A 24,900-nucleotide genomic window follows, 5' to 3' on the forward strand; every position below is an offset into this window, starting at 1 on the left:
AAGAAAGGTCACATTTGTGCAGCCTTTTAGGAAAAAAACACCTCATGTTCTGATAACTCTTTCTTTTCCATTTTGCCAACTGCTCTGATTATTTGGCAACAACACAAGGATACACTTTCAAGCAGGAGTAACACATATAAAATACAAATGCAATCTCCAAAATGATTAGCACAAATTAAGCAGCTGTTGCTGTGTATGAGAGCCAGCACTCTTAAGTTCTTTAACTTGTTAAAGCATGATCCAGCAATATGAAATAAAGAGCAGCTTGGTCTTGTCAAGACTTTGGTAAGGCTGGCAGAGAAGAATAGTTTGATGCCCCTTTTCACTAAGTCAAGGAAAAAGGCCCTGTTCTCTATTTTGCCCACTGCAATTAAATGTAAAACCCCCTACCAAAAAAAATTTGTTGTAGACAGTTTAAATATTGGAGACTGTGTACTTTTAACTCCATTCCTCATTACAAAAAGCAACACATTACCCTGCTATTCATTATAACTATGGGCTTTCCTGTGCTCTTTATTGTAGTTTTTACACAGGGCCATTGAAGAACAAGAAATTAGCTTTTTTAAAATAATACAAATGTGTTTATGTTTTGTTCATTTTTGGATTGGTGATGAAAATGCATATTAAAATAAAACAAAAACTTCTACATCCTTCTATTGGATGAGTAGCTGTGGAATTCAGAATCTCTCCTTTAAAGCATAGATGAAGAAACCAAAAGTAGATGTAGTGTTTCCATAAGAATCTGTATTTCTTATGTCATATGAATGTTTGCTACCTTGGAATAATTTGAAGTATTGAATATATTAGTGGAAAACAGAATTTTCTATCCTTGCTGCCTGTGCACATTCTACTGCTTTAAAAATAAACACAATTTTTATTTTGAGATATTTTACTACATATTGAGTTTATTCTTCAATAAGACAAAACCAACTCTTTTTAAAGTGAAATGATCAACTTCAACACCTATGCACTTCTAGCTGCTTAGCTTTTTATTAATGACACAATCTAGTTACAATACTGAACACATTTTTACCCTTCTTCTCCAAAACATCAAGTTCTCCATATCTTTGCCTTATCAAGAAAGGTGGGAACTTCAGGCAAAGACAAACCTGTTCAGTTTTACCTTTCAGCTGGAACTTGTTTTAAGAGTGGGTATGAATTACTCACTGCTCAAATGCCAATATAATATGACTACCATAAATATACAGCAACCAGCCCTCCATGAGAAAAATATCCACACTGGACATGGCTCTAAACCATGCAGCTGAGGCACTGGTTAAGAGAAAAAAAATGCAGACAAAGCACCAAATAGACAAACAAAATACTTAAATGAAAAATACAGCTGGGTCATCTAGTCCACCCAAAGGGATGCAAAACATACTGGTTTAGCTTGCACTCTAAAGGGAATATAAGGGAAGACAAGTGGACAAGCCAGTTTCTGATAACACTGTTTAAATTGCATCATTTACCTTAGGGCAGCTGCTCATCTGTACTTCTGAATAATAAAATCCCTTTGAAAGCACAGAATCACAGCCATTGTGATTCAGCTCATCCTTGTTTGATGCTGAAGGTGATGATGGTTAGAACTAAACAATGGAGCAGGGCAGCAAACTATGGATGATTCTGTGGCAATTAGCAGTTCAACTTAAATTCTGACTCTCCCACTTTCACTATTACACAGTCACGTCATGCTCTGCAATCTCCACCACAACGAGCCCACATGTAACCACCCATTTACTAACTTCAGGTCCAGAGCTTTCAGCACCAATACTACCAACATCACTACGACTCTCCTTGTGCTACAGATTTTATTTTTCCTTCCGCATGACTGAGATGCCACTTTTCCTCAAATTACCTGCTAATACTGCAGCAAGAGGCTAAGGTATTGTTTATACAACTATCAAAAGACAGCTATAATAATTTGTGATGCAGCCACTCATAGTGTATGAAGTGTTTGCCCACACATTAAAACCACTGAGATTCAGTCCAGTGTTGTTCCTCCCTCTTCTTCTGAGAAATCAAAATGAGGAACACCTCAGAATGTCAAAATTACAAGCTTTCTAAAAGACAGTGGCATTTTGATAATCTCTGTTTATCATTCCCTTAACATCAGAACTCTGAACTTTAGACTAAATCCACTTAAAACATAATCTGAACTTACATTACTTTGGTTATTTTATTTCTTCATTCCAGGCATAATTGTGATGCACACTCCACAAACTTCCACTCTACACATGGAAACTGCCAATCATAGCATATTAAAGCTCTTGGGACATCCATTAGCTTGTCTCTAGCAAACAATTTTTAGGCTAGCATTTATTATTTGTTACCTTAAAATGACATATGAGTAGATAATGGAAAAAATCTTTCCAAATAGGTGGTGATTCTGTGTAATAGAAATACTACTCCACAGCTGCATTCTAATTGACAAGTTGGCATTGGAAAAATCTCCCAATTCAAATGAGGAGGTTAAAAAAAAATAAAATCTTTTTACAAATTAATCCATTGGCTTATCTTCTAGGGAAAAGCACTGATTAAAGCAATGCTACCTGAACCTGAAAAGAAAAATTCACCTTTGGGAACCACAGCTGCATGCACCTTGAAGAATGAGAGGCTTATTTCAGACTGTATTTCCTTTCTGTCCTAAACAGCTGCTAAGGTCCTGCACATATGCAGTCAATTTATCCTGGATTACTCTGGACAGCAGAAGAATAAATAATGCAGACGACCGGACACATACCACAGATATTTTGAAACGCACAAAAGGGAATCATACAGAGATTGGTCTACTTCTCTTCAAGGAATATTAGACCTGCCAGCTTCAAGCTGACTCCCGCAAAAACATCCAAGCAAGTATTCCAGACTGGTCCTAAAAATAGTATGAACACACTAACATGGTGCAGTGCTTGAACTGGGAGCAAGTTTCAGACACCCTGGCTCTGCAGTCAACCAGCTTCATGTAGCAATCTCACTGCTCTCAACAGGGAAGCCTGCTGCAACCAAAACTGCCACCAAAACCATCAATGAGGTATCATAGTTATTTAATGGTTTATTTAAAAATATTTATTCTCTACATAACACCAATTATATGTAGACATCTGCATTGATTTAGCAAATTCTGCTGGCCTATGTTGACAAAAAAAAATTCTAAAAAGGCCTCTCCCCCTTCAATTATACCTTTTTAACCAAAGCAGATTTAAATGCCATTCGAAGGTAATTCCTGAGAGGCCTGAACACTCGCTGAGCTCCCTTCACTAATTAACGGATCATTAGAAGGAAAGAACCCCTAACTGTTCACCCCCTGCACCACATACTGTCTTAATTACCTTTGTGAAGCAACCAATTTGTCTTTCGGTTTTTGTGTCCAAAATCCCAAGTGAATTGACTCAATAGGGAGAAGGAAAAAAATAAGGAAAAAAAGTTGTTTCATACACACGTTCATGAAAATTCATACTTTGCATGACTGGCAAAGAATCTAGGAGCTAAGTGTTTCTAGCAAGAGTTAAGAAAGGAGATTTCAGTAAATTACAAGAGTCAGAAGTGATAGACTGACTAAAGGAACAAAAAGCTTTTCTTGGGATTACAAATATGGATACATCACTGAAAAGCTTTCCCTTTGTGCAGCTTTTGAGAAAGTTAATTATATCATCACTTCATAATCACGACAGCTATGGGAAACAGCAAAACACTATCACAGCTGTTGTTTGCTTTTTCCAGACCATTGGAACAGGCACCTATTCCTTGCCTTTCAAAATACTTCCTTGCAGAGTTCCTAATGAACAAGTTCTCTCTGTGTTTATGCCCGATTGCCACACGAATCCAGTTGGAGACAAAATATAAGCTTTACTGCCAGTTATTTTACAACAGAGATTAGACTGCTCTTCTTCTCTCATTTTCACAAATTTATGAAAATAAAACCCAAAAAACCCTTGCAGACATTCATACTTTTTTTGGATGCACCTCAATGAAACACACAAGAAATAGGCAAGAATCACTGATGCCAAACAAGACAGAAGACAGGCTGGCTGCAAAAAAACATGCCAAGGAACCAGGTCATTTACTATCCTCCATTTCTAGAGTTCTATGTTCTGCTCGGGTTCCTGTTTCCGGAACATCATTTAGGATACAAAGGATAAAATCATTAAAAAAAGCTAAGCCACAGACCAGTATCCTGCTTTGGAACAATGTAGCAAACCACATACCTGAAATGTCTCTGTGAATTAACATAACCTTCATTTTGGTCCCAAAGTGAAGCAGCTGGGAGACTCCAACACGTAAAATGTGGAAAATTACATCTTGCAGGAAACAAGATTTTGGACGTCCTGTGTTTCACTTCATCGCCACTGCTAATGCAACTTTTACATATATGACTGGAGATCACACTAAATCCCATCTATAATCTACAACAATATTTATTTTTTACCTAAAAATATGTACCTCACAGGACCATTGAATAAAGTGACAAGACTTGAAGGCACTCGAGTCTTAATTCAGTTCACTCATAAACCGCGGCTGGGAAAGCCAAAAGGACCCACAAGAGCCTGCTGACCTTCAAGGAGAACCTCTTCAGAGCTCAAAACCAATCCACTCAACTGGGCAGAAAGCTGCCATGGCAGAAGACTTGCACAGGTTAACACAGAATTTCTGGATGATTTAAAAAAAAAAAAAAAAAAGAGGGAGCAAACAGAAGGTAGAGGTAAGAAAAATACTTGGTAGGAAGAGAGAAACACTGCTTGAGCTGGCAGCAGTCCAAGCTCAGCTGGAGTTGAGAGAGGGATGTCAAGGTAAGCTGGCAACAAAAGGAAGAGAGGAAGAAAATTGTAGGCTGCTGCTCAGCTAGCAGGAGACATAGAGGGGAAGTACACAGAAAAGGCTTAGACACTCAATGTTGTCTTTGGCTGATTTTATAGTGATGAGGTCTGAGCCCATAACAGAGTTCCAGGGAAAGAAGCATTACTCACATGAGAAGACCAAGTTAGAAAGCTCTTCTGCAACTGGGATGTATACAGAGACACAGACCCAGAACAAATGGTTTTTTGTCTGGATCACCAGGACAATCATGGAAACAAACTTTCCAGAAGTCACATCCATCCAGCATGTATTTGGAATAAGAAAATCAATCTGTTTTCTGTGGCAAGACATTTAGCTCTGTAAACAAGGAAAGAGTACTGGATGTTGTTTGCCTTGACTTTAGGAAGTTTCTAACATAGCACCTCAAAGGATCCTTAGACCTAAATTGTTGATGCATGCATTGAATAAGTGAACTATAAAGTGAGTGACACAGCAGCTGAACTGCTGAACTGAAAGGGCTGTAACCAAAGATACCATGTCCAAGTGGCCTCTAAAGAAGTTTCTCCAGAGCAACACTGGGTTTGAGATTTGTCAGTAGGAATGACCAGAAAGATGGAACAGAGCACCTCCTCAGCAATTCCCCAGGGATACAGGAACTGGGTGAAGTGCTTTCTAAGCTCAAGGGAATATCTGCTATTCAGAGGTACCTCAAATGCTGGAGAAGTGGCCTGACAGAAACCTTGCACAGTTCCACAAAGGCAAAGTCCTGTGCCTCTGTTGGAATAACAGGTTGGGAGCCAACCAGATGGATAACAGCTTTGCAGAAAAGGTCTTGGGGAGCAAGCTGAACAGGAGTTAGAAGCATGACCTTGAAGCAGAGACAACCACACACTGGGCTGTGTTAGCAAAAGTGTAGCCAGAAGACCACAGGAAGTGATTCTTTCCTTTCATCTGGCACTTGTGTGAGCACATCTGGAGGACTCTGCCCAGCTTTGGGACTACCTGTACAAGACATTAACATATGGAAATGAAGCCCAGCAGATGGCTGTGAAGGTGAGTAGTGACAGGAGACCAGGGTACACAAGGAGAGGCTGAGACAGCTGCATTTGTTCACACTTAAGGAAAAGTTATTACTGTTGCTACCAGCGACCTAATCAGAGGTTATAGAGAAGGCAGAGCCAGACTCTTCCTAAAGATGCAGTGACAGGACAACAGACAATGTAGACAATCCACACCTTCAGACAGACTTTTCAAAGAAAACTTGCAACAAAGTTTTGATTCAACACCAAATCAGGTGACCAGAGAAGTTGCAGAACCTCCATCCTTGGATTTCTGTAAGACAATTGGAAAAAAACCTGAGCAACTCCATCCAAGTTAGTCTTGCACTGAGCAGGGAGTAATACCAGATGACTTTAAGAAGTCCTTTAAAATTTAAATGATCAAACTTCTAGTGGCAATCAAAAAAAATCAGAACTCTACAACTTGATCCTATCAGGTAAACACAGTGAGACTCTTTAATACTCCTCTCCATCAAAGTTTTCTTGCTAAAGCCAGACATAGATCAAGAAACAAGGGAGGGAAGAAACCTAGAACATTTACCACAACAACAACAGATGAAAAGGAGATTTACTGTGTTCAGATGAAAAGGAGATTTACTGTGTTCAGCAGAAGCCTTGAGCTGCATCTATGATTACCAGTTATTTGCTGAAAGTATGCCCAGAGCACCTGCCTTCAGGTAGTCATGTGCATCCTCAATGCTTTCACCATCCCAACCACTACATGGTTTAAGGCACAGAGCACTGCACTTTGCATTTTGCTTAGTGCCACTGTAGAGAACATTTTATGTCCTATCAGCACCCATAGAGCAGATCTTGTGGATCACTACCATTAAAGGTCTATGTGCATGCAGGTGAAGGAGCTTCCAGGTTTTGGTTCTCTCACTTTCTTCACTAGAAGAAGCTCCAAGTCACATGTGCTTTTCTGGAAGACATAGTACTGGAACTTTGCACATGTTTTAATGGCATGAATGGCTCTTAGCTATAAAGGGTGTACTACCAGGGTAGTCAGTTTCTCAGTAGTAGCATATATAAAAATAGGAAAAATTATAGAATTCTCTCCCAATATGCCTTGTTGCTTTTTGCAAGGCACTTTTACCAAAGTGTGGAAACAGTGCTACAGCTGGCTTGGAAAAACACAGCATCCTCAACCAGCAGTGAAAAAAACATTCTGAGATAGTGTTATAGTATAGCAATAATTTTGCAGAATAACTCTTAACAATGTAAAAAGAAATACCTGAGAGACAGTGAATTTGAAAATAAAATTAAAGCTATTCAAACTTCTAAAATCTTAGCTATGAACTTATTTTAACTAGACAATATGAGCACTTGACGTTACTAAGAGTGTTGGAAAAGAAAATTGCATGTGTTTCTACCTATGGTTGGGATGCTCCTGATGAAGGAAGACATGTCAAGGAGAAAAGAAGGATAAAGGCAGAACACTCAAAAGGAAATTTGATCTCACCTCTTTTCCTAATTCTCTATAACACACTTCTCCTCCTCTACTTCTCCAGGAGCTTTCTCCAGTTTGGAGTTTTGGAAGAATATTCTTTAGGCTCTGATCTCTGCACCCTGTATTGCTTCTGCTTTCCTCCCCAAATGTTGCTTTGTTTCCTCCTCTAGACCACCAGAGAACTCACTCTCAAATGGAGTGGGGGGAATAATGAACGAGTTGCTGCTAATGCATCCAAACCCACTTAAAGCATTATTAAAGCACTTGGTTTTGAATTATCTTCAGACTCTCCTGAAGAGGTTTTGAAGAAGGTCTGGTATAAAATTTACAGTATATTTGTACACTTGCCTTATGCATGAGACAATTCCCTCCTCTTAAGCAAACAAAATATCTGGAAGCTATACAAGTGAGGCTTATAAAAGAGTCTGCAAGGTGAAAAATTTGTTCTCCTGAAAGCAGCATATAATCCTAAAGTCTTTCAAATTAAGTAGGTTTGATTAAACCATATAGTAATGCTGCTTTCTTGAGAAAGCAATACAAGGACCAGTCTCTTGCTTAGGAAAGCTGTCCTGCCAAAAAACCACAAAAAAACCCCAACCAAACAAAAACCAAAGCAGATTATGGAAGTGAACAGTAAAGATATCAAAGGAAAAAGCAAGGAGTGTGTCATCACAGCCACCAGCAACAGAATCTCTGAGATCTTAGTGTCAATAACTCATTTAGACATTTTCCAGCATTGTTAGAGTCTTCTGTTCCAAGAAACAGCTCAGTTTCTTCTCTCTTCCCTCGTGAGCACTCCAAACAGGAAACTTGCCTAGCATAGCACTAAGAATACAAGTTGTCTTCACAGGAATTCAAGACTCCTCTGCTTCCCCTCTCCAAAGAGGAATGCTCCTCAGCTATCTGCTATTTCATTTAGAAATCATGGCAGATGATGGAAAACTCAGAAGTCCTGTGCTACCCTTGAAGGGAACCCATTTCATTGTATAAGGCTCAGTGGCCTAAATTTTGCCTGTAATTACAATTTCTGACTCATGCTCATATTCAGAATTTTGAGCAGCAGTCTCAATTACAAATTTAGTTTTCTAATACAAATGCAGAGAGAGGCAAATGCACAGCTATATGGTCTAGACATAAAATTTACAGAGTTCAACTTCTCCTTGGGCAACCTACTACGCATTTAACACTAAGACAATTTTTATTTAATTTTACTGCCATTATTTGGGTACTTGGTGTCATGTTATCAAGACATGAAATGCAGTGGCAGTTAAACAAGAAACAAAAATATTACCCTACAGTATTTTTCCAGTTAGAAACTTCCCTCTTCATTTCCCTCACTATCTGTTGGTGGTTTCCTCCAGCCACAGTTTTGCTCAGGGGCACTGTGCCTGAGCCTCCCAGGGAAGCACTGAGCAATACAAGTGCCTCTCAAACACATGCAGAAGAAGCATGTGCAACAGTGTCTTGTTCTAGAATTTTCTTTAAAGGCAAAGTATACCCGACTGCAACTACAGGCAAACATACAGAATGATGGAGCAAAGCCAGAGAGCCACACCTTGCCTTAGGGGACAATGTGATGAGCCACTCTCCCATCAGCATTTATTCCGCTGTCTCGGATTCATCTTAAAGATGTGTCCTGCCCAGTATTAAGAAACATACCAACAAGGCAGACACATCTCACTCTCCAAGGGCCCCATGACATTCCTGTGCATCTCTTATTCTGGTCTTGCAAACAAACAGCTGTACAGGACCCTCTGCTGTCTGTGCTGTGCACTGCTCACCCCTCCTCTCAGCTCTTGAGGCAGGGGTCGTGCCAGCCTGCACCTCCCCTGTTCTTGCTCCGGATTCCTCCCAACTCCCAGCAGCCCAGTACAACGCTGAAAAGCTGGAAGGGCAGAGTTGTGCTGGGACTGCAGGTATCCCTTTGCACTGCAATCTCCCTCCTGTCAACCCAAACTTCAGTGACACCAGGGAAGAAGAATATTAGCACAGAAGAAGAATATGAGACACAAAGCCCTTTACAACTATACTGATCTGTCAAACTTTAGACAAGAGAATTTATTTTGATTTGACATTGTATCTTTTCTTCTTTTTTGCAGGATATTAAATTCCCATCTGGAAAAGAAATATGCTTTTCCAAAAGTCTGGAAAAGAATTCCTGATAACTTCATTGCTACTACTAAGCAAAACCAGCTTAGCAAGTTGTTTTCACAGCTACATATCAGCGTGTATTCTGTCTTACGAACCCCTGATGTAACACTAACAAATTCACTTATCCACAAAATATTCCATGCTCCAAGAGCCTCGGTCAGGTGGCACACCCTTTGGATGAGGAGCAGAAGGCCAAGTTGCGCTGTTAAGAGGCAGTCGGTAACAAGAAAAACAAAGTTACTGGAACTTCAAAGCTTATCTGATACATCTCAGGGACATCAGGGACACTGAGTATCACAAGAAAACAAACAACACGCAAAGTTTTTTCAAAGGAGGCTGCGGCCAGGTGAGGGGCGGCCTCTTTGAACAAGGCAAAGTTTTTTCAGCCCTTTTGAAGAAAGAGGATCCCTCCACACTCCTAGACTGGTTGGAACAACTTTTCCAAAACCTTTAAAAACCTACTAAAAGGAATGATTCATTGGCTTGATTCATGTAACTAGGCATCTTACAACACAGGACCATGGCTGATAAAATGACACTGAATAATTACACAGATAACATTGCATTTAATTTTATTTTTTTTTTAAAAAACAAACCTATGAACTGTATTCTTCTTAAAGTTTTATGTATTCTATTCTTTTAAACCACATTAGAAATGGGTTTAAATGACACATACACAAAGAAACAGCAGACAAAATACAGAGAAGTTGCAGATCAATAGTTGCAGCTATTTCCTGCTAGTTTTCTTTTTTGTTGGCAAACATAATTCTTATTGATGCATATTTAACTTGTATTGATCAACTCTGCCATGAAGAAAGAAAAACTCACTGACTTCCGCCCACTTCTTCAAATTTGTAGTTGTCTATTTAATGGACACATTCTATGGTGTCTTTGAACAGTACATGCTCCTTGGTTTTGCTCATTAGTCTGTACGTAAAACAAGAGTGAAAACCAATCTAGCACATAAGCAATATTGTTTTAATACACAGATGACTGAAAAGTATGAGGTTCCTAACTTCAGTCTCTCATATAGTCTTTTAGCATGCTATTGCCATCTATATATAAACATTTCAGAAGTGTTTTTTCAAACCCTAGCAATCATATGCATTTTCTAAATGACAGCAAGTTCATACTATTTTACCCAGAGCTTACCCAGCTAGAAGTGTATATCTCAAAGGGATAATGAATACTTGTACTGCTCATTACAGAAGTGTCCTCACATTCCTAACCAGTTCATCCATTCATTAGCAGCTATACTACTCAGTATACTTCCTTGGACTTGCAGAGTTCTATCTACCATTACCTCCAATTATTCTTTAGTTTTCTGGCCCATCTTATTCTTCCAAATATTTAAAATAGATTGACTAAAATCCTTAGTATCTTAAGAGAAAAATCCTACTAAAATTCATTCACACAAGTCCCTCTTAGTTCCGCAAGTCACTTATATTATGAAAGGTCCAGAATCTGATCCAATATATCTCTGGAAAAGTAAGAATGAATCAGCACAGCAGACTGGTTCCTCTTTCTTAAAAAAAAAAAAAAAAAAAAAAAAAAGAACTATAGGGCAAGTAAGTTATCTCCACAAAACACACACATCAATGATTGCATTTGTGTACTGGCAAAGCTGGAAGGTGGCTTAGGTCATGCATGTAATGCCAGCCTAAAAAAAGCCTAAGAAAAAAAATGCTGTAGTCTGTCAACTAAAGATCACAGAATCAATGAGGCTGGAAAGGGCCTCTGAGATAATCGAGCTCAACCTATGACCCGACACCGCCGTGTCAACTAGAGCACGGCACCAAGTGCCACATCCAGTCATTCCTGAACATCTCCAGGGACGGTGACTCCACCACCTCCGCGGGCAGCCCACTCCAGTGTCTAATGGCCCTTGCTGCGGAGAGATTCCTCCTCACGTCCCACCTACACCTCCCCTGGCGCAGTTGAGGACCACCGCGTCCTCCCGCCCTGGCAGAGGAGGCCGCACCCCCCGGCCACAGCCTCTTTCAGGGGGCTGCAGAGCCGCCCCCGTTACGGCCGTTCCCGCCGGCTCCGGCACCCGCGGAGCCGGGCCCAGGCCGCGCCGCCCGCCCGGACACTGCCCCGGGCCCGGGCCCTGCCGCGGCCCCACCCCGTGCGCGCAGCCTATCGGCCTCGGCCACACCGCCGGGCCCCGCCGCCGGGGCCGCTCCCTCCCTCCGGGCCTCCCTCCCGGCCTCTCTCCCTCCTTGCCGGCCGCCGGCACCTGCTGGGCGGGGGAGGGGAGCGAGAGAGGAGCCCCGAGCGGGGCCCGCCGGCCAGCCCAGCGCCGCCCTGCCCGAGCCGGCGCGGGGAAAGGAAGGGCAGCGGGGGGCCGGCGGCTTTTACCAGGAGGAGCAGGAGGCAGCCAGGGTCAGGCAGGAGCGGGAAGATGGCGGGTCTCATGGTAGATCGGGCGGCCGGGAGCGGGGAGGGGAGAAGCGCGGCTCCCACTCTCCGCGGCGGCGGCGGCGGTTCCTGCACTTCCCCCGTCGCCAGGAAACACCCGGGCAAGTTCCACCGCGGGGCCCGCGCTCCGCCGCGCGCTCCCGGGGCACGCCGGGAAGCGTAGTTCCGGGAAGGGGAGGGCAAGGAGGAGGAGGAGGAGGAAGGAAAGGGGAGAGAGAGAGAGAGGGGGAGCGGGAGAGGAGGCGTGGAACCCAGAGCGCACCGGGGCAGCCCGCGGGGCGGCGCCTGGAGGTGGCGGCGCGATGAGGAGAAGGGCGGGGTGGAGGTGAGTTGCGGGGCGCAGCTGCAGCGCCGAGCTGGGGAGAAGGGAGGGGAGGAAGGAAGGCGAGAGGGAGGCGGCCTGGGCGAGGCAGGGTTAACCCTTCCCGCCGTGGTGGCGCGGCTGTCCCGGGGCGTCGCACCCTCTTCCGCTCTGGATCGCTCCGTGCCAGCCCCCAGCGGCTGCCCGCGCTTCCTTTGGATCCCGCCTTGTGCCTTCAGCCGGGGCTGGGCACGCGGGTTCGGCGTGGGGAACAGGAGAAGGGGAGCTCAGGCACTGTGCTCCTTGTGGGATTCGTGTCCTCGGAGTTTGGGAGGAAACTTTGTGCTTGGAAGCCTGTGTGTGACGGGGCTGGGCGGGTTGGGAAACTTCAGCTCGCGTGGAGCGTCATCGTTGATGTTTATCCCTTGGCGCTTCCACAGATTTGCGCTTTCTGTCGCTTCCTCAGCTGTAAATGCTGAAAATGAAGAACACCCGAAGTTCAGGGCTCGGCTCTCTTCCAGTAAAACTTTGGACCTTGCAGAATACGTACACGCTCTGAGACCTTGCAGAGCTGTCTCAAAAATGACAGAAGACTGTGCTTTGCGTTTATCACATTTCCAGTATGCACACGAGTATAAGGAGGGGGATGGGTGTAACACCATTTAGAAGAAAATCCTTCACATCAGCCTTTTTCAAGTTAGGGCTCGCTTGGTTTCAAAGAAAGCCTGACAGGCTCAGACTGTGTGGCCCTGCAAAGATCTCGTGGCCTGTCAGTTTCATGAGCTGCAAACACTCTCGCACCCATAGATATACATACAAGTAATGTATCTCTTATTGTCTGAAATTGAAACTTGGCTTTTATCTCTTCTGCTATGACTACCTTAAGAACTTGTGCTCTTTGATCTGTAGAACGAACATCTTGTGCACTAACTCACATTTGAAAAATCTTTGATATTTTTTCAAAGCTGAGTCTTCACTTGAAACTATCAATAAAGTTTGATAGCATTAATGTGCTATCATGTTTTAATTTTAACAACATCATGTTTTGCTGAGTGGAAATGTGATGTAATTCTTGCTGTGTTATGCAAAGTAGACAAAATATTGTGCTTGGTATAAAATTTCACACACACCTTGAAGAGGCCTTGGTGTCCATTTGAGTGTTCCTTCATTTTAAGTGACTTGAGATGGCTAATATTTTTCTACATGTTAGCTTAAAGAAGAAAAGTGAATTATTTACTTGATTCCAAGAATATGATGCATATTACAGATATTGCCAATTATGTAGCATTTTATAAGCAGACCTTTTACTTATTTAATGGGTTTTTTATTGACTATGTCTCATTTTTTTTCTTAACGAGGATCTTTATCAAGTAAGTCTTCCAGCAGCATTCTGTTTGTTATGTATATGATATATATATATAATATATATATGTTATATATATAATCTGCTTGTTATATATATGAGAAAAATACCTGAGGAATGTTACAAGTTTTCCTTTTCAGAACTTCTCTGAGGCAGAATTAGCCCATTCAATGGAATCATAACACTTTAATAAGAATTGCTGTAGAGGTAATGGATTGCTTCTCTCACCTGTACAATTACTAACACTTTATGCAGAACTGTTGCTTTCATCAGGAAACTATTAACATTTTTTCATTATTAATTCTCTTCTGTATGCAGTCTGTTTTATGGAAAAATTATTGTTGATGTTATTGGGATGTTTCTGGTGCTTCACTGAGTTCTTTGCTATTTGCTGAATTTTGTGCTGCTGCCCCTAGATTTCTTTTATTTTAGTTTATTTGTTGAGAGGTAAAACGTGAAGGAAATGGAGGAACTAGATAGTAAGATCCCTGAGAAAATGCTTGTGAAGGTGCTGGGGTCCATCAGTACTGGTCACTTCTTGAGCATCACCTCCTAAGGGCACAGGGGCTGGCAATTCCAAAATGTCAGAGGTCAAGCACATGAGGTAGAAAGCTGGCTTGGCTTACCAGGCATCTTCTTTTGGAGCTAATGGAAAAAAACCAAGGTGTATGCCCAATAGAAGTAAGGTCAGGTGATGGAATCAGTTGATGGAATCTCTTTGGATTTCAGTAAAGCTTTCAGTACTGTCTCTCAATATCCTCCTGGACAAAATGTCCAATACACAACTGGATAAACAGGTCGTGTGATGGGTGAGAGACTGGCTCATGGGTTGGGCACAAAGGGTTACAGTGAATGGGGTGACATCAGACTGGGGACCTATCACTAGTGGGGCTCTGCAGGGCACCATCCTCAGCCCTGTGATTTTCAATTTCTTCATTATTGACTTGGATGTGCAACTGGAAGGGATGCTAAACAAGTTTGCAAATGATACAAAATTGGGAGGAGCTGTTATCTCCCTCTAGGGCAAAGAGGCTCTGTGGAGAGAGCTCAACAAGTCAGGGGACTGGGCAATCACCAACTGTGTGAGGTTTAATGAGGCAAAGTGTCAGATTCTGCACCTGAGTGCTTGGACAGACTGAGAGTGAGATGCTGGAAAGCAGTGCCATGGAAAGGGGTCAGTGAGAAATTGAACCTGAGTCAGCAGTGCCCTGGCAGCCAGGAGGGCCAGGTGTGTCCTGGGGGGCATCAGGCACAGCATCACCAGCCAGGCAAGGGAGGGGATTGTCCTGCTCTGCTCTGAGCTGGGGCAGCCTCACCTCCAGTGCTGGGGACAGTTTTGGGTGATGCAATATAAGAAGGATATTAAGCCATTAGAGAGTGTCCAGAGGAAGACTATAAAGATGGTGAAGGGCCTTGAGCAGCTGAGGTCCCTTGGTCTGTTCAGCCTGGAGAAGAGGGGACTGAGGGGAGACCTCATTGCAGTCACAACTTCCTTGTGAGGAGAGGACGAGGGCAGACACTCTTGTCTTCTCTGTGATCATCAGTGACAGGACCCGAGGGAATGGCTTGGAGTTGTGTCAAAGGAGGTTTAGGTTGGATATTAGGAAAAGGTTCTTCACCCAGCGCATGCTTGGGCCCTGGAACAGGCTCTCCATGCAAGTAGTCACAGCACCAGCCTGACAGGGTTCAAGAAGTGTTTAGACAGTGCTCTGGGGCACATGGGGTGACTCTTGGGCATGTTCAGTGCAGGGCCAGGAGCTGGACTTCAGTGGTCCCAGTGTGTCCATTCCAGTTCAGGATTCTGTGTTTCTCTATGCAGGACTATAATAAGTTGATACTTGATAACTAACTTTATTGGTTACTGAATTAAAGCAATGCATGACAACTCTCTGAAGAACAGTCTGTTTGATTTGCACAGAAACACTTTACAGACTTTGGCAAAGCTTATGGACTGAAGTTTGTGTTTAAGGCAATGAAACTACAATATATAGGTATATATTTCTTAATGCAGGCTTTTTTTCTGGTGGATTTTGGCTAGAGGTAGATTTAATTCACTGATAAAACCTGTGGTTTTTTCTGTTTTTAACAGAAGTTTATTCTCTTTAGCATTGTTTGAATAACGTTAATGACTCATCATGAAAATAATTCTATTATTAATGTGGTTTTGGGTTTTTTTCTAGAACTGAATATCTACAAAAAATGTTGGTGGCACAGATGTGACCTACAGTAATACCTTGAAAGAGTATGAATATTTCAGCAAACTGCCTCTTCAGTGGTTCCTCGTTAGCATCTGAAGTGCATGCTGCTGCTGTTAATGGAGATAAGAGTACCCTCCAAAAGCTAATAGCAGGTAAATGTTTTCACTGTAGATGCATTTGGATTACTTCAGAACTGAAGCTTTTTAGTTTCAGCTTACAGCTCTGATCTTTAAGGTACTTTTGATATCTTGGTTATATGTGCTTCTAGAATAAATGTTGCCCTGAAAAGATGACTGATTTTTCTTACTTTTTATTACCTGTTGCTTTTGATTGGTACTTCTTTGTGAAGTAAAATAGAAAATTGGTTAGTGATAGAACTCCTTTCAGGGAATTTGAAGTTCTGAAGAAGTGCTTTGTGCTGAAATACTTCAGCTTAATTTTTTTAATTGCTTTTTGGGAAATTTGATAAATGTGTTTCTACAGATAATTTATTATTGTTTCTGAAGTCTTGTCACTGTGTAGTATGTGTTAACAAAATGAGCCCAGCCTTATTTATTACTTTGATTCTGATAGACTGACAGTGTTTCTCAAAAGAAATTAAAAGTAATGAGAGTGTCTAGCCCTGTTGAATCTGAAGTAAAAAAAAAATGCACATCCATTAAAAAGCTCAGTATTTTGCCTTCCCTTACTCTTCAGGAATGGTATGGCATTCCAGGTTAATGGTTTTTAAAAACAGTATATATTCTAAGTTCCAAAACCAGTCTTGCATATATTTGGAAGGCTGCCATATTACAGGTGAAAACTTGGATTTTTCAGAGCTTCTGATTAAATGCAATTCCAGGTGATACTGAAGAAGCTCTATTTGCTCAGTGTTTTTTGGAAAATCCTATTCCCAGAGCTTAGCATGGGTTGAAGGACTGTGAAATAGTAAGAAGCACAGGCTGTATTTATGACACTTACTGTCACTTTTCATGTGTGTGAAGGATTTAATGATAACAGCATGAAACCAGCAGTCAGATGTCTTCTGCTGACCTGTGTTGAAGGCAAGGTGAAGACTTATGTTGATGTATTGTCCAAGCTGCACAGAAAGCAGTAAGGGGCTCTTCTTTACAAGATGTATCTAATTTTCTCAAAACATAACTAGAACTGATTTGACTCCACCAGGAGCACGTTTGAGGGAACTGACTTTATAGAAGCTGCACTTGTTGAAACAGTTTTTTTTTGTTGGGCCCTCAACTTTATTTTGTCATATAATGCTTCAAACATATACTGTTTGCCTTTAATGCTATCTATTTGCTCTTTTTAAAAACATTTTATAAACAGCAGATGATATGGAGGTACTTCTAGAAAACTGTGTGATTCAACTACAAAGTAGCTTTAAATATCCAAGTTTCTAAAAAACCCTTCTGCCTGCATGTGGAGGTGAAAAAAGTGTGGGCTTTCAAATTCTGAAGAAGCAACAAAGAGTGTTTGGTAACTTTAGTATGTTTTTGTTAAACTCAACGCCAAAAGACATATTTTTGGAAACATGAAAGAAATATTATTTCTTGTTGCTGGTACATCTTGTCAAACATACCACAAAACAGCCATTAGAACCAGATAAAGAAAATGCTCTTCTTTCAATGATGGTCATGCAGCAAGAATATAAAAATGCTGTTTTACTTTTGCATGGGAGAGAAAACTGCACAATCCTTATAGCATTTGCTGTACTAGCAAAATTTGGCTTTTCTGCTTTGCCATGTTTTGACAGGAAATGACACAGACCTTACTTTTTCCAGAACTGGACCAAAAAGAAAAAAATAAAAAAACCAACCCAAAATTTCACGTATTGCCTAGCAGAAGAAGAATGCATTAAAGTAATATTTTTAGCTGTTTACCAGTCAGTGTTTAAAATATAACTTGATGCCAGAAGCAAATTGAGCAATTGGTGCTTTTCACTGAATTTCATGACTGCACTCAGCAGCAGCAGCTAATTCAGGACAGTACTCCAGTGTTATGTCTGCTGGATTGCTTAAAAACACCTCTCTAATACAGCCAAGCTCTGTATCTTGGATACATAGCTAGAGGTGGATGCAGCAATGGACAGTCCTGACTTTCTCCTCCTTTCAGGGAGGACCCTTTATTCCCTAAATTCTTTATTGCTTTCCTCTTCATGCTTTCCCTGTTCAGTTATTAACAGAGGAGGGGCATAGAGGCTGGCCAAACGGTCTCTTGGAGCAGCCCCTCAAACCTCTTTGGTGATTTTTCCTTCTGCCATCTGTAGCTTGGTGGAGTGTGTGTGGCTGTATACAAACATAGATGCTTTATTTGCATATAATTAGAGTATGGATGAATTTTAAAGGACCAGGTGTTTGAAATAATACAGTGTGTTCTGGATAATGTGTTCCTTTTGACACCCTGTGCCAGAAAGAGGCACAGAAAGAATCGAAGGTAGGTAGAAAATTTATTTAGAGAAAGGAGGCTTTGTAACAAAGTATCTTTCTATGTTAACCACTGCTAATGCTTAATCACAGGACTTTGTAAAAAGCTTGTGGGTTAAATGCCATAAAGTACCTGCCGAGTGTTAATTGTATAACCAGTGTTCTAACAGAAATGTGCTAGCTGTTTGCATTGCATGAGTTGTCCTGTGCTGTATCGCGTTGTTTTAGAATTGTATGTTCTTGGGCTTTGGGGAATAATCCCAGTATTTTCTTTCCTGTGTTTTACACAACACTGGACATGTCTTTAATTAGCAATTCTTCAGTGTTAAAATCCATCTGTATGATTTTGATTCTAGGGAAAAAGCAAGCAAAAGTTAATTTTGTATTTGGAGGATCATTTTCCATTTTATGCTTTGGGAAGAGGCATCTAATTGTTTTAATTGTTTAAAAGAAGAAAATAATGATTATAATAATCATTATACTGAAGTGTCTGTTCAGTCCAGCTCCTCATTCTAAAGCCCTTATCATGCATTGCATGCATCCAAATGGTTCTAAATCTCTGATGTGATGTTTCATTGTAAATTTTAACTGAACTATGGGCTACAAATATGCAGTTGTGTGCTATTGTTTGATCCTACTCTCTCCTTCTCTCTTGCCTGTTCTACATTGTGAGAGGTAGGATAAACCTGAGGTACTGCAGCAGGCAAGATTCTTGCAAGTGACAAGAAATGGTCTGTCTTTTAATAATTAGGGAGAATTCACACCCTCCTGCTGCCCTTTCTCCTTTTCTCGTTTGAAAAATGCATAGAAATGTTAAGAGTCTGATATGACTGTTTGCATGGAGTGTGAGGAAGTGATGAAGTACGGTTATGAGAGTTAAATTTTGGACTTGGGCCCTGGATTCTGTTGTGATCGTGATCTCTGTTGTCAATAAGCTTATGGAATGCATATTCTGGTGAGCTGAGGACTTTTATTCTAAAAGGGAATGGATCTAAAATTTCTTTATTAGACAGGTATGTGAAGAGAATTTATTTTTGCCAAAGCACATTTTAGGTACACTATGTACCTAAATATGAATGTTTTGAAGGCTACCTGTGCTTTCTTGATTGCAGAAATGGCAATTTGCTGCAGCTGTGAGGTTCACAAGGTGCTGTGGCTAGTGACTTTCATCAGCTTAATCTCCCCTTAGCACCTGATGGTGATATAGTAGTTCCTAGCCCTTGTCCTGTCTCTTAGCCTGAGCACAAGATACCCTTTTAGGGAAATGCTCATAGGATTTTAATCATTCTAAGGGCCTTACAGAGCCCTGGTAAACAACAGGAGAAAACCTGATGCTAGCTGAAGATTGTTCCTTTACCTTCAAAAATAGTGCAGGAGCTTCAGGCAGATTACTGGCATCAAGTTTTGAGGCTCTTGCTTATTTTTCCCTCAGACTGTATGCAGTCATGGAAACTCCTTGTCATCAGCTACATCACTTTTTGGGAACTGAAAATGAACATAGATATCTGTTGCTCTCCTTAGTTATGTTGCATTTGAGTTTTAGGTCATTTTTGCTTGTGGTTAGCCTCTAAATCTTTTGTATGTGTGTGTGTATATATATATGTATATCCTCTGACATTCTGTAACAGAAGGGGAACTGGAATTTGAGAGAAAGGTGCTGGTTTTGGACACTGCTGATTTAAGAATCAACATTATCTGAGCATAAGCCCATGTGCTTGTGTCTTATTGGAAGAAATGAATGTTTGTGTATTTCTCTTAATATATTTGTTCAAGTCCCATCAGCTTCAAGCAATTTAAGACACTGTTGAGGTTATGTTAACACTTAGCAGTGAAATGTAGTGATTGGTCATTAAGTTAAAACAATTCACATGAAACCAATCAAACAACCACCTGTTGGATAAACAATCTCCAAACCACATTCCAAAGCAGCAAAACACAGGAGAAGCAAATGAGATAATATTGTTTTCCTTTTTCTCTGAGGCTTCTCAGCTTCTCAGGAGAAGAATCCTGGGCAAGGGGATTTTTCAGAAAATATGATGGTGACACCAGTAGAAGACTTCTTGTGGGATTTTTGGGGGATTGTTTGTTTGTTGTTTTGATTTTTTAGTCAACTGCTAGTGGCATCAAGATTAGTTGTAAAACCAGTGGGTTGTCAAGGTGAAGTCAGAGAAAACAAGTCCACAGGTGAAGAAAAAAAAGAATTTTTCTATATCTGCATCACAGAAAAGTTTGGAAATGTTCTTAAACTTTTTGCAGAGCAAAAAGACTTTTCTCAATGCAAATCACACTTTCAAGGCAAAAAAAAGTGTTACATAGTGAATCATGTGATTGACATGGTAATCACTCTACAGTTTTAAAGGAACTAAAAAATGTACTGAGTGAGTAAATTATTTCTCTAACTGGCAAGATCCTACTTGACAGTGTTTTTTGTAAGTGGCTTGATTGGTAGGGAATGAATTTTAATTCTTTATATTCCCCTTGATTCATATTTAATCTCCTTGATTCTTCTTCTGGATAAATCAATAGAAATTATAATTAAGAATAAAATTACTGGATATGTAGATAAGTATAATATGCTGAGGGAGAGCAAAGACTCTAAAGAAGCAGCATGCCTCTGCTGGAGTGCTTTTGAGGCATCAACAGTCAGGTGGACAAAGGAATAATTAAAAAGCAAAACTAACTTGCCTGTAAAATTCAATGCTCCTTGGGTAACTGTAGACAATGGTTCTCCTTTGAAGATCTGGAGAGTCTGGATGTGTGAGATAGTTGACAGCCATGAAGTTAAAGGTGCTTGCTTTTATGTGGTGGCATCATAGAAATACGAAACTTTATAGTGAAACGGCTTTCTTTGGAGGGTTTTTTGGACTGTGAGTAGGAATAGTGTTTTGACTTTTTTTAACAGGATCTGAGATTACTGCCTTTTTAACCTTATCAGTTCAATAAAGCTTGAGAACTATTTTAGTAGTGTCCATATTGTAAGGCACCCTGAAGTAAATGATGGTATTGATGTAATATTGATGTTTATGCTTTTAAAATAAATATTACTGTGAGTAGGCTTCAAAGTTTGTTTTAGCTACAGTGTTTACAGGTTTCAGGAGGTCTATTTGGCTTCTGTGCTGTTGATATTTTTTGAACTAATCTGTGCAGCTGGGATTGATGTAACTATTTGAAAATTATTTATAGTTGTGCCACTGCAGAATCTTACTGGTGGAAGGTGTATTCATGGAACTAATGTTTTCTGAATGTCCTTTTTTTCTGCAAATGTATTTTGAAATATTCTGTAACTGCCAAGTAAAAGTAGGACAGAATGTAATGACTTTGAGTTTATCACATACTCCAGTTTTTGTTCAGCCTAGTCACATTATAATGAGATACCTGCTGTTCATATTATAGTAAGATGACTTTTTAATTAAAAAGTACTGCTTTTAGCTAGATGCTGATATACTTCACTGGTTTAAATGGGTGCTTTGTTTTGGTTTTTTTCAGGAAACTCTGAGCTGAAAGATAAAGAGGACCAGTTTGGAAGAACTCCCCTTATGTACTGTGTGCTGGCTGACAGGCTGGACTGTGCAGAGGCGTTGCTGAAGGCTGGAGCTGATGTTAACAGAGCGGATCGCAGCCGAAGGACTGCTCTCCATCTTGCTGCACAAAAGGTAATTTCTGTCAAGTGCTCATGAAGTCAGGGCTTTCACCACAGCTGGGAGGTGGGCTGACCCTGGCTGGGCACCAGGCACTCACCAAAGTTGCTCTATCACTCCTCTTCTCAGCTGGACAGCAAAGAGAAAGTATAACAAAAGGCTCATGGGCTGAGATAAGGGCAGGGAGAGATCCCTCACCAGCTCCTGCCATGGGCAAAACAGGCTCAACTTAGGGAAATTGGTTTAATTTATTACCAGTCAAATCAGAGTAGCATAATGAGAAATAAACCCAAAATAAACCTTAAAATCATCTTTCCCACACCCTTCTTCCCGGGCTTAACTCCTGAATTCTCTACCTTACCCAGCAGCCAGTGGTGCAGGGGGATGCTGTCAGTTCATTACTGTCTGTTTTTTCCCTCTACAATCTGTCCAGTTACATTGTCCCCCTGAAGAAGTGCTAGAGGAAGTCTACAACAATAAAATAAAAGGCAATTGAAAGTATAACTTGGGAGCTGCAAGAAATTTTGAGTGTGGTTAGGCCTGCAGGAAGTATCTACAGTCTCTCCACAGGAGACTAAGCAGGCTGCTCATGGGGGAGGAAAGAAAAAAGGGAGTGGCTTTGGCTGCTAACCAAGACGTTTGAGTTCATAAACTGTGAAAAAGACCCCACAGAGAAGATTAGAAATTCAAACTGAAACAAAGAGCTTTTTATTACTATTTAAGTTTTTATAGTATGTTTAAAACCATAACTGCTCAAAAATTAGCATTTTTTTGTGGGTGTTACTGTCTTTTGGTACCATTTAGAGCACCTGCTATGATTTCCATAGCAAACCATTTCCATACATATCTTGTCACCTGTTCGTAATTGTTCACATATTTCAGATGTTTTAATACAATCTGCATTTCTTTATAATTTTATTTTAATTAGGTTTATGTAAAGGCAGCTATAGTATAGGCATGATATTCAGTAAGGAGCAGTTAGATAGAAAACCATCTTGGGAAGTCTATAATAAGGTGATATTCTCCAGGTACATTTGCATAGAAGTCCACAGGATCTTTGTGGTCTGTGTTACTGCATCCCTTACAGGGAATTAAAGTGTTGTAGGTTGTAGTTGACTTGAAATAGGCCAATTCACCTGCTTGGTTGCATACCATTACACTCTGATGACAATAATTCAGTCATAATCATAACCTTGTTTCCAGGATTAATTCTGTATTTCGAAGAGACCAACCAGCTTACTTGAGTGTTGTTGTTTCAAAGATAGGAATTTCATAAAAGCAGCAATGTCAGAGACTCAGAGACTTAAAAAATTGCTGTGACATACTTTACTGTATTCATGCAGGCATTCAGCTTTTATGATGTGATAGACACGTGACCATTTTAACCATATTAGAAACTTCAGTTTACAAATTATGTTTTCCCCAGATTTTAAAAATACATTTTAGCATATTAAACCATACAAATTCTTGTCTAAAACTTTGTCTGAATGTTCTTATTGTGGATATTTGTATCATAACAATTCAAGGCAAGAGGCGTTTTGCCTTGGCTAATATCCTCTAATTGCATGTGCCCTCCATTTCCTTATGCCTTGCTTCGATCCTGGAAGTGCAGATTGTAACATGGGATACTTGGACCATCTTAGATGGATTTTCAGTTGACAGTGCAAATGAAAAGGAAGGTAAAACAGCGTGAGATAGAGATTGTAGCAGTAGATTTCATGTACTTGCACAGTTACTGTGTAAGGTGCTAGATAGATGTGATGCACTCCCTAACATAAAGGGTCAGGAAGCAGCCCTTGCAAATGCTTTTTATTTGCCTCACTTAGCTGTCCTCTAAAATTCCTTTCTGTTTCTTCTGAGCAGTTACTTGCTATTGATGTCAGCTTATGAAATTAACATTTCATGTGTGTGAAATTTTGTCTGTAGTCTTTCCATATTAACATTTTTAGATCTACATTTCTGTCAGGAGTGTCTTCTGAAGAATATGGAAAATTAAAATTCAAAACAACCTAATGTTTCATGTGATTTTGGCTGTTTAAATAATGTTTTGCATTCTGCTTATATCTTGCTGGTACTTTTGGTTTATATTCCAATTTTTTTTCTACAAAAGTAAAATTTCTCAGTACAGCTGACTTTCAGATAGAAAAATAAAAATGCTGTGAGATCACCCATTTCTAAAGTTGTTTTGTCCTTGATGGTTAATCATGAATATACAAATTACCAGGGCCACTGTATGGTTTTTGTTGTGTTCAAACTTGTGAGTCAGTAGCTGTCCTGTGCTTCATCAAAACCAGGTTGACATGACTTTATAAATCCCTATTAATTGGTAGTCACAGGTATAAGCTGTTTAGAAGGGCAGTGCTTGAAGATTCAGATTCTTAAATTGTACTTGTGTTGCATCCTAATTTTCCTTTTCTTTGGAGAGAGAAGCTAAGTTACAGACCTTTACATGCAACCAGTGAAGAGGTAGGAAAGAAAAGACGCTTCTTTCTACACTAATGCTAACTAAAGCAGATGGAGGTAAAATTAAGGAAGATTTCCTGAGTCACAGCCTTCCTCTCTAAGTACCAGGATTACTTTTGCTGTTCTTTGCTGTCTCTTTGAAGGGCTTTTAGGAGACCTTGCTCATTAGATCACATCAGACAGGCATTCTGAGGGCTAGAATATTCTGTTGCCAGAATATTTGAGACTCCTTAGGTCATCATTCTACATTCATTTATGTGTCCCTTTGCACTTGTTCCTCTGAAACAGTCTTGCAGCTGATTTCACAAAAAGTGGTCTCTGCTGCCTTTCTTTAGGAACCTCAGAACTGTCTCAGAGGCAAAGAGTTTGTGAGAAAATGCTCTTCTAATGCCAAACAGAAGCAATGATTCAGCTGTTGTGAACTGAAGAGAGCTGAATGTCTTCATTTGTGTGTTTTCAAGATGGTGTCTCTCCCATTAGTAATCCTGGTTATCATAAAAACAATTGGTTTTGTGCTCTGCAGGATGAGGTGAGACTGCCCCCATTTTTCTGTCTGGAGATTTCACTGTAAGAGAACTGCCAGTTCATGTCTTTCAGTCTTAGTAAAATTGCTTGTGGGTTTTTAAATCTCTATAATAGAACAAAT

General features: G+C 40.5%; 2 protein-coding genes across 2 annotated transcripts in view; one reads left to right on the top strand and one right to left on the bottom strand.

Moving 5' to 3' along the window:
- ERP44 (endoplasmic reticulum protein 44) overlaps positions 1 to 12,019 on the bottom strand; it is a 47,503-nt gene extending 35,484 nt beyond the window's left edge. Inside the window, exon 1 of the mRNA XM_054284659.1 lies at positions 11,812 to 12,019. Coding sequence (XP_054140634.1) covers positions 11,812 to 11,868 — 57 coding nt within the window. The 5' untranslated portion in view covers positions 11,869 to 12,019. The remainder of the gene's footprint in view (positions 1 to 11,811) is intronic.
- Positions 12,020 to 12,117: 98 nt separating this feature from the next.
- INVS (inversin) overlaps positions 12,118 to 24,900 on the top strand; it is an 82,829-nt gene continuing 70,046 nt past the window's right edge. Inside the window, exons 1-3 of the mRNA XM_054284895.1 lie at positions 12,118 to 12,196; positions 15,716 to 15,885; positions 21,640 to 21,806. Of these exons, the coding sequence (XP_054140870.1) occupies positions 15,780 to 15,885; positions 21,640 to 21,806 (273 nt within the window). The 5' untranslated portion in view covers positions 12,118 to 12,196; positions 15,716 to 15,779. The remainder of the gene's footprint in view (positions 12,197 to 15,715; positions 15,886 to 21,639; positions 21,807 to 24,900) is intronic.

This window comes from Melozone crissalis, unplaced genomic scaffold (assembly GCF_028551555.1).
Source record: "Melozone crissalis strain CALT ecotype California unplaced genomic scaffold, PUWL_Pcris_2 ptg000042l_1, whole genome shotgun sequence".
NCBI classification, from domain to species: Eukaryota; Metazoa; Chordata; class Aves; order Passeriformes; family Passerellidae; genus Melozone; species Melozone crissalis.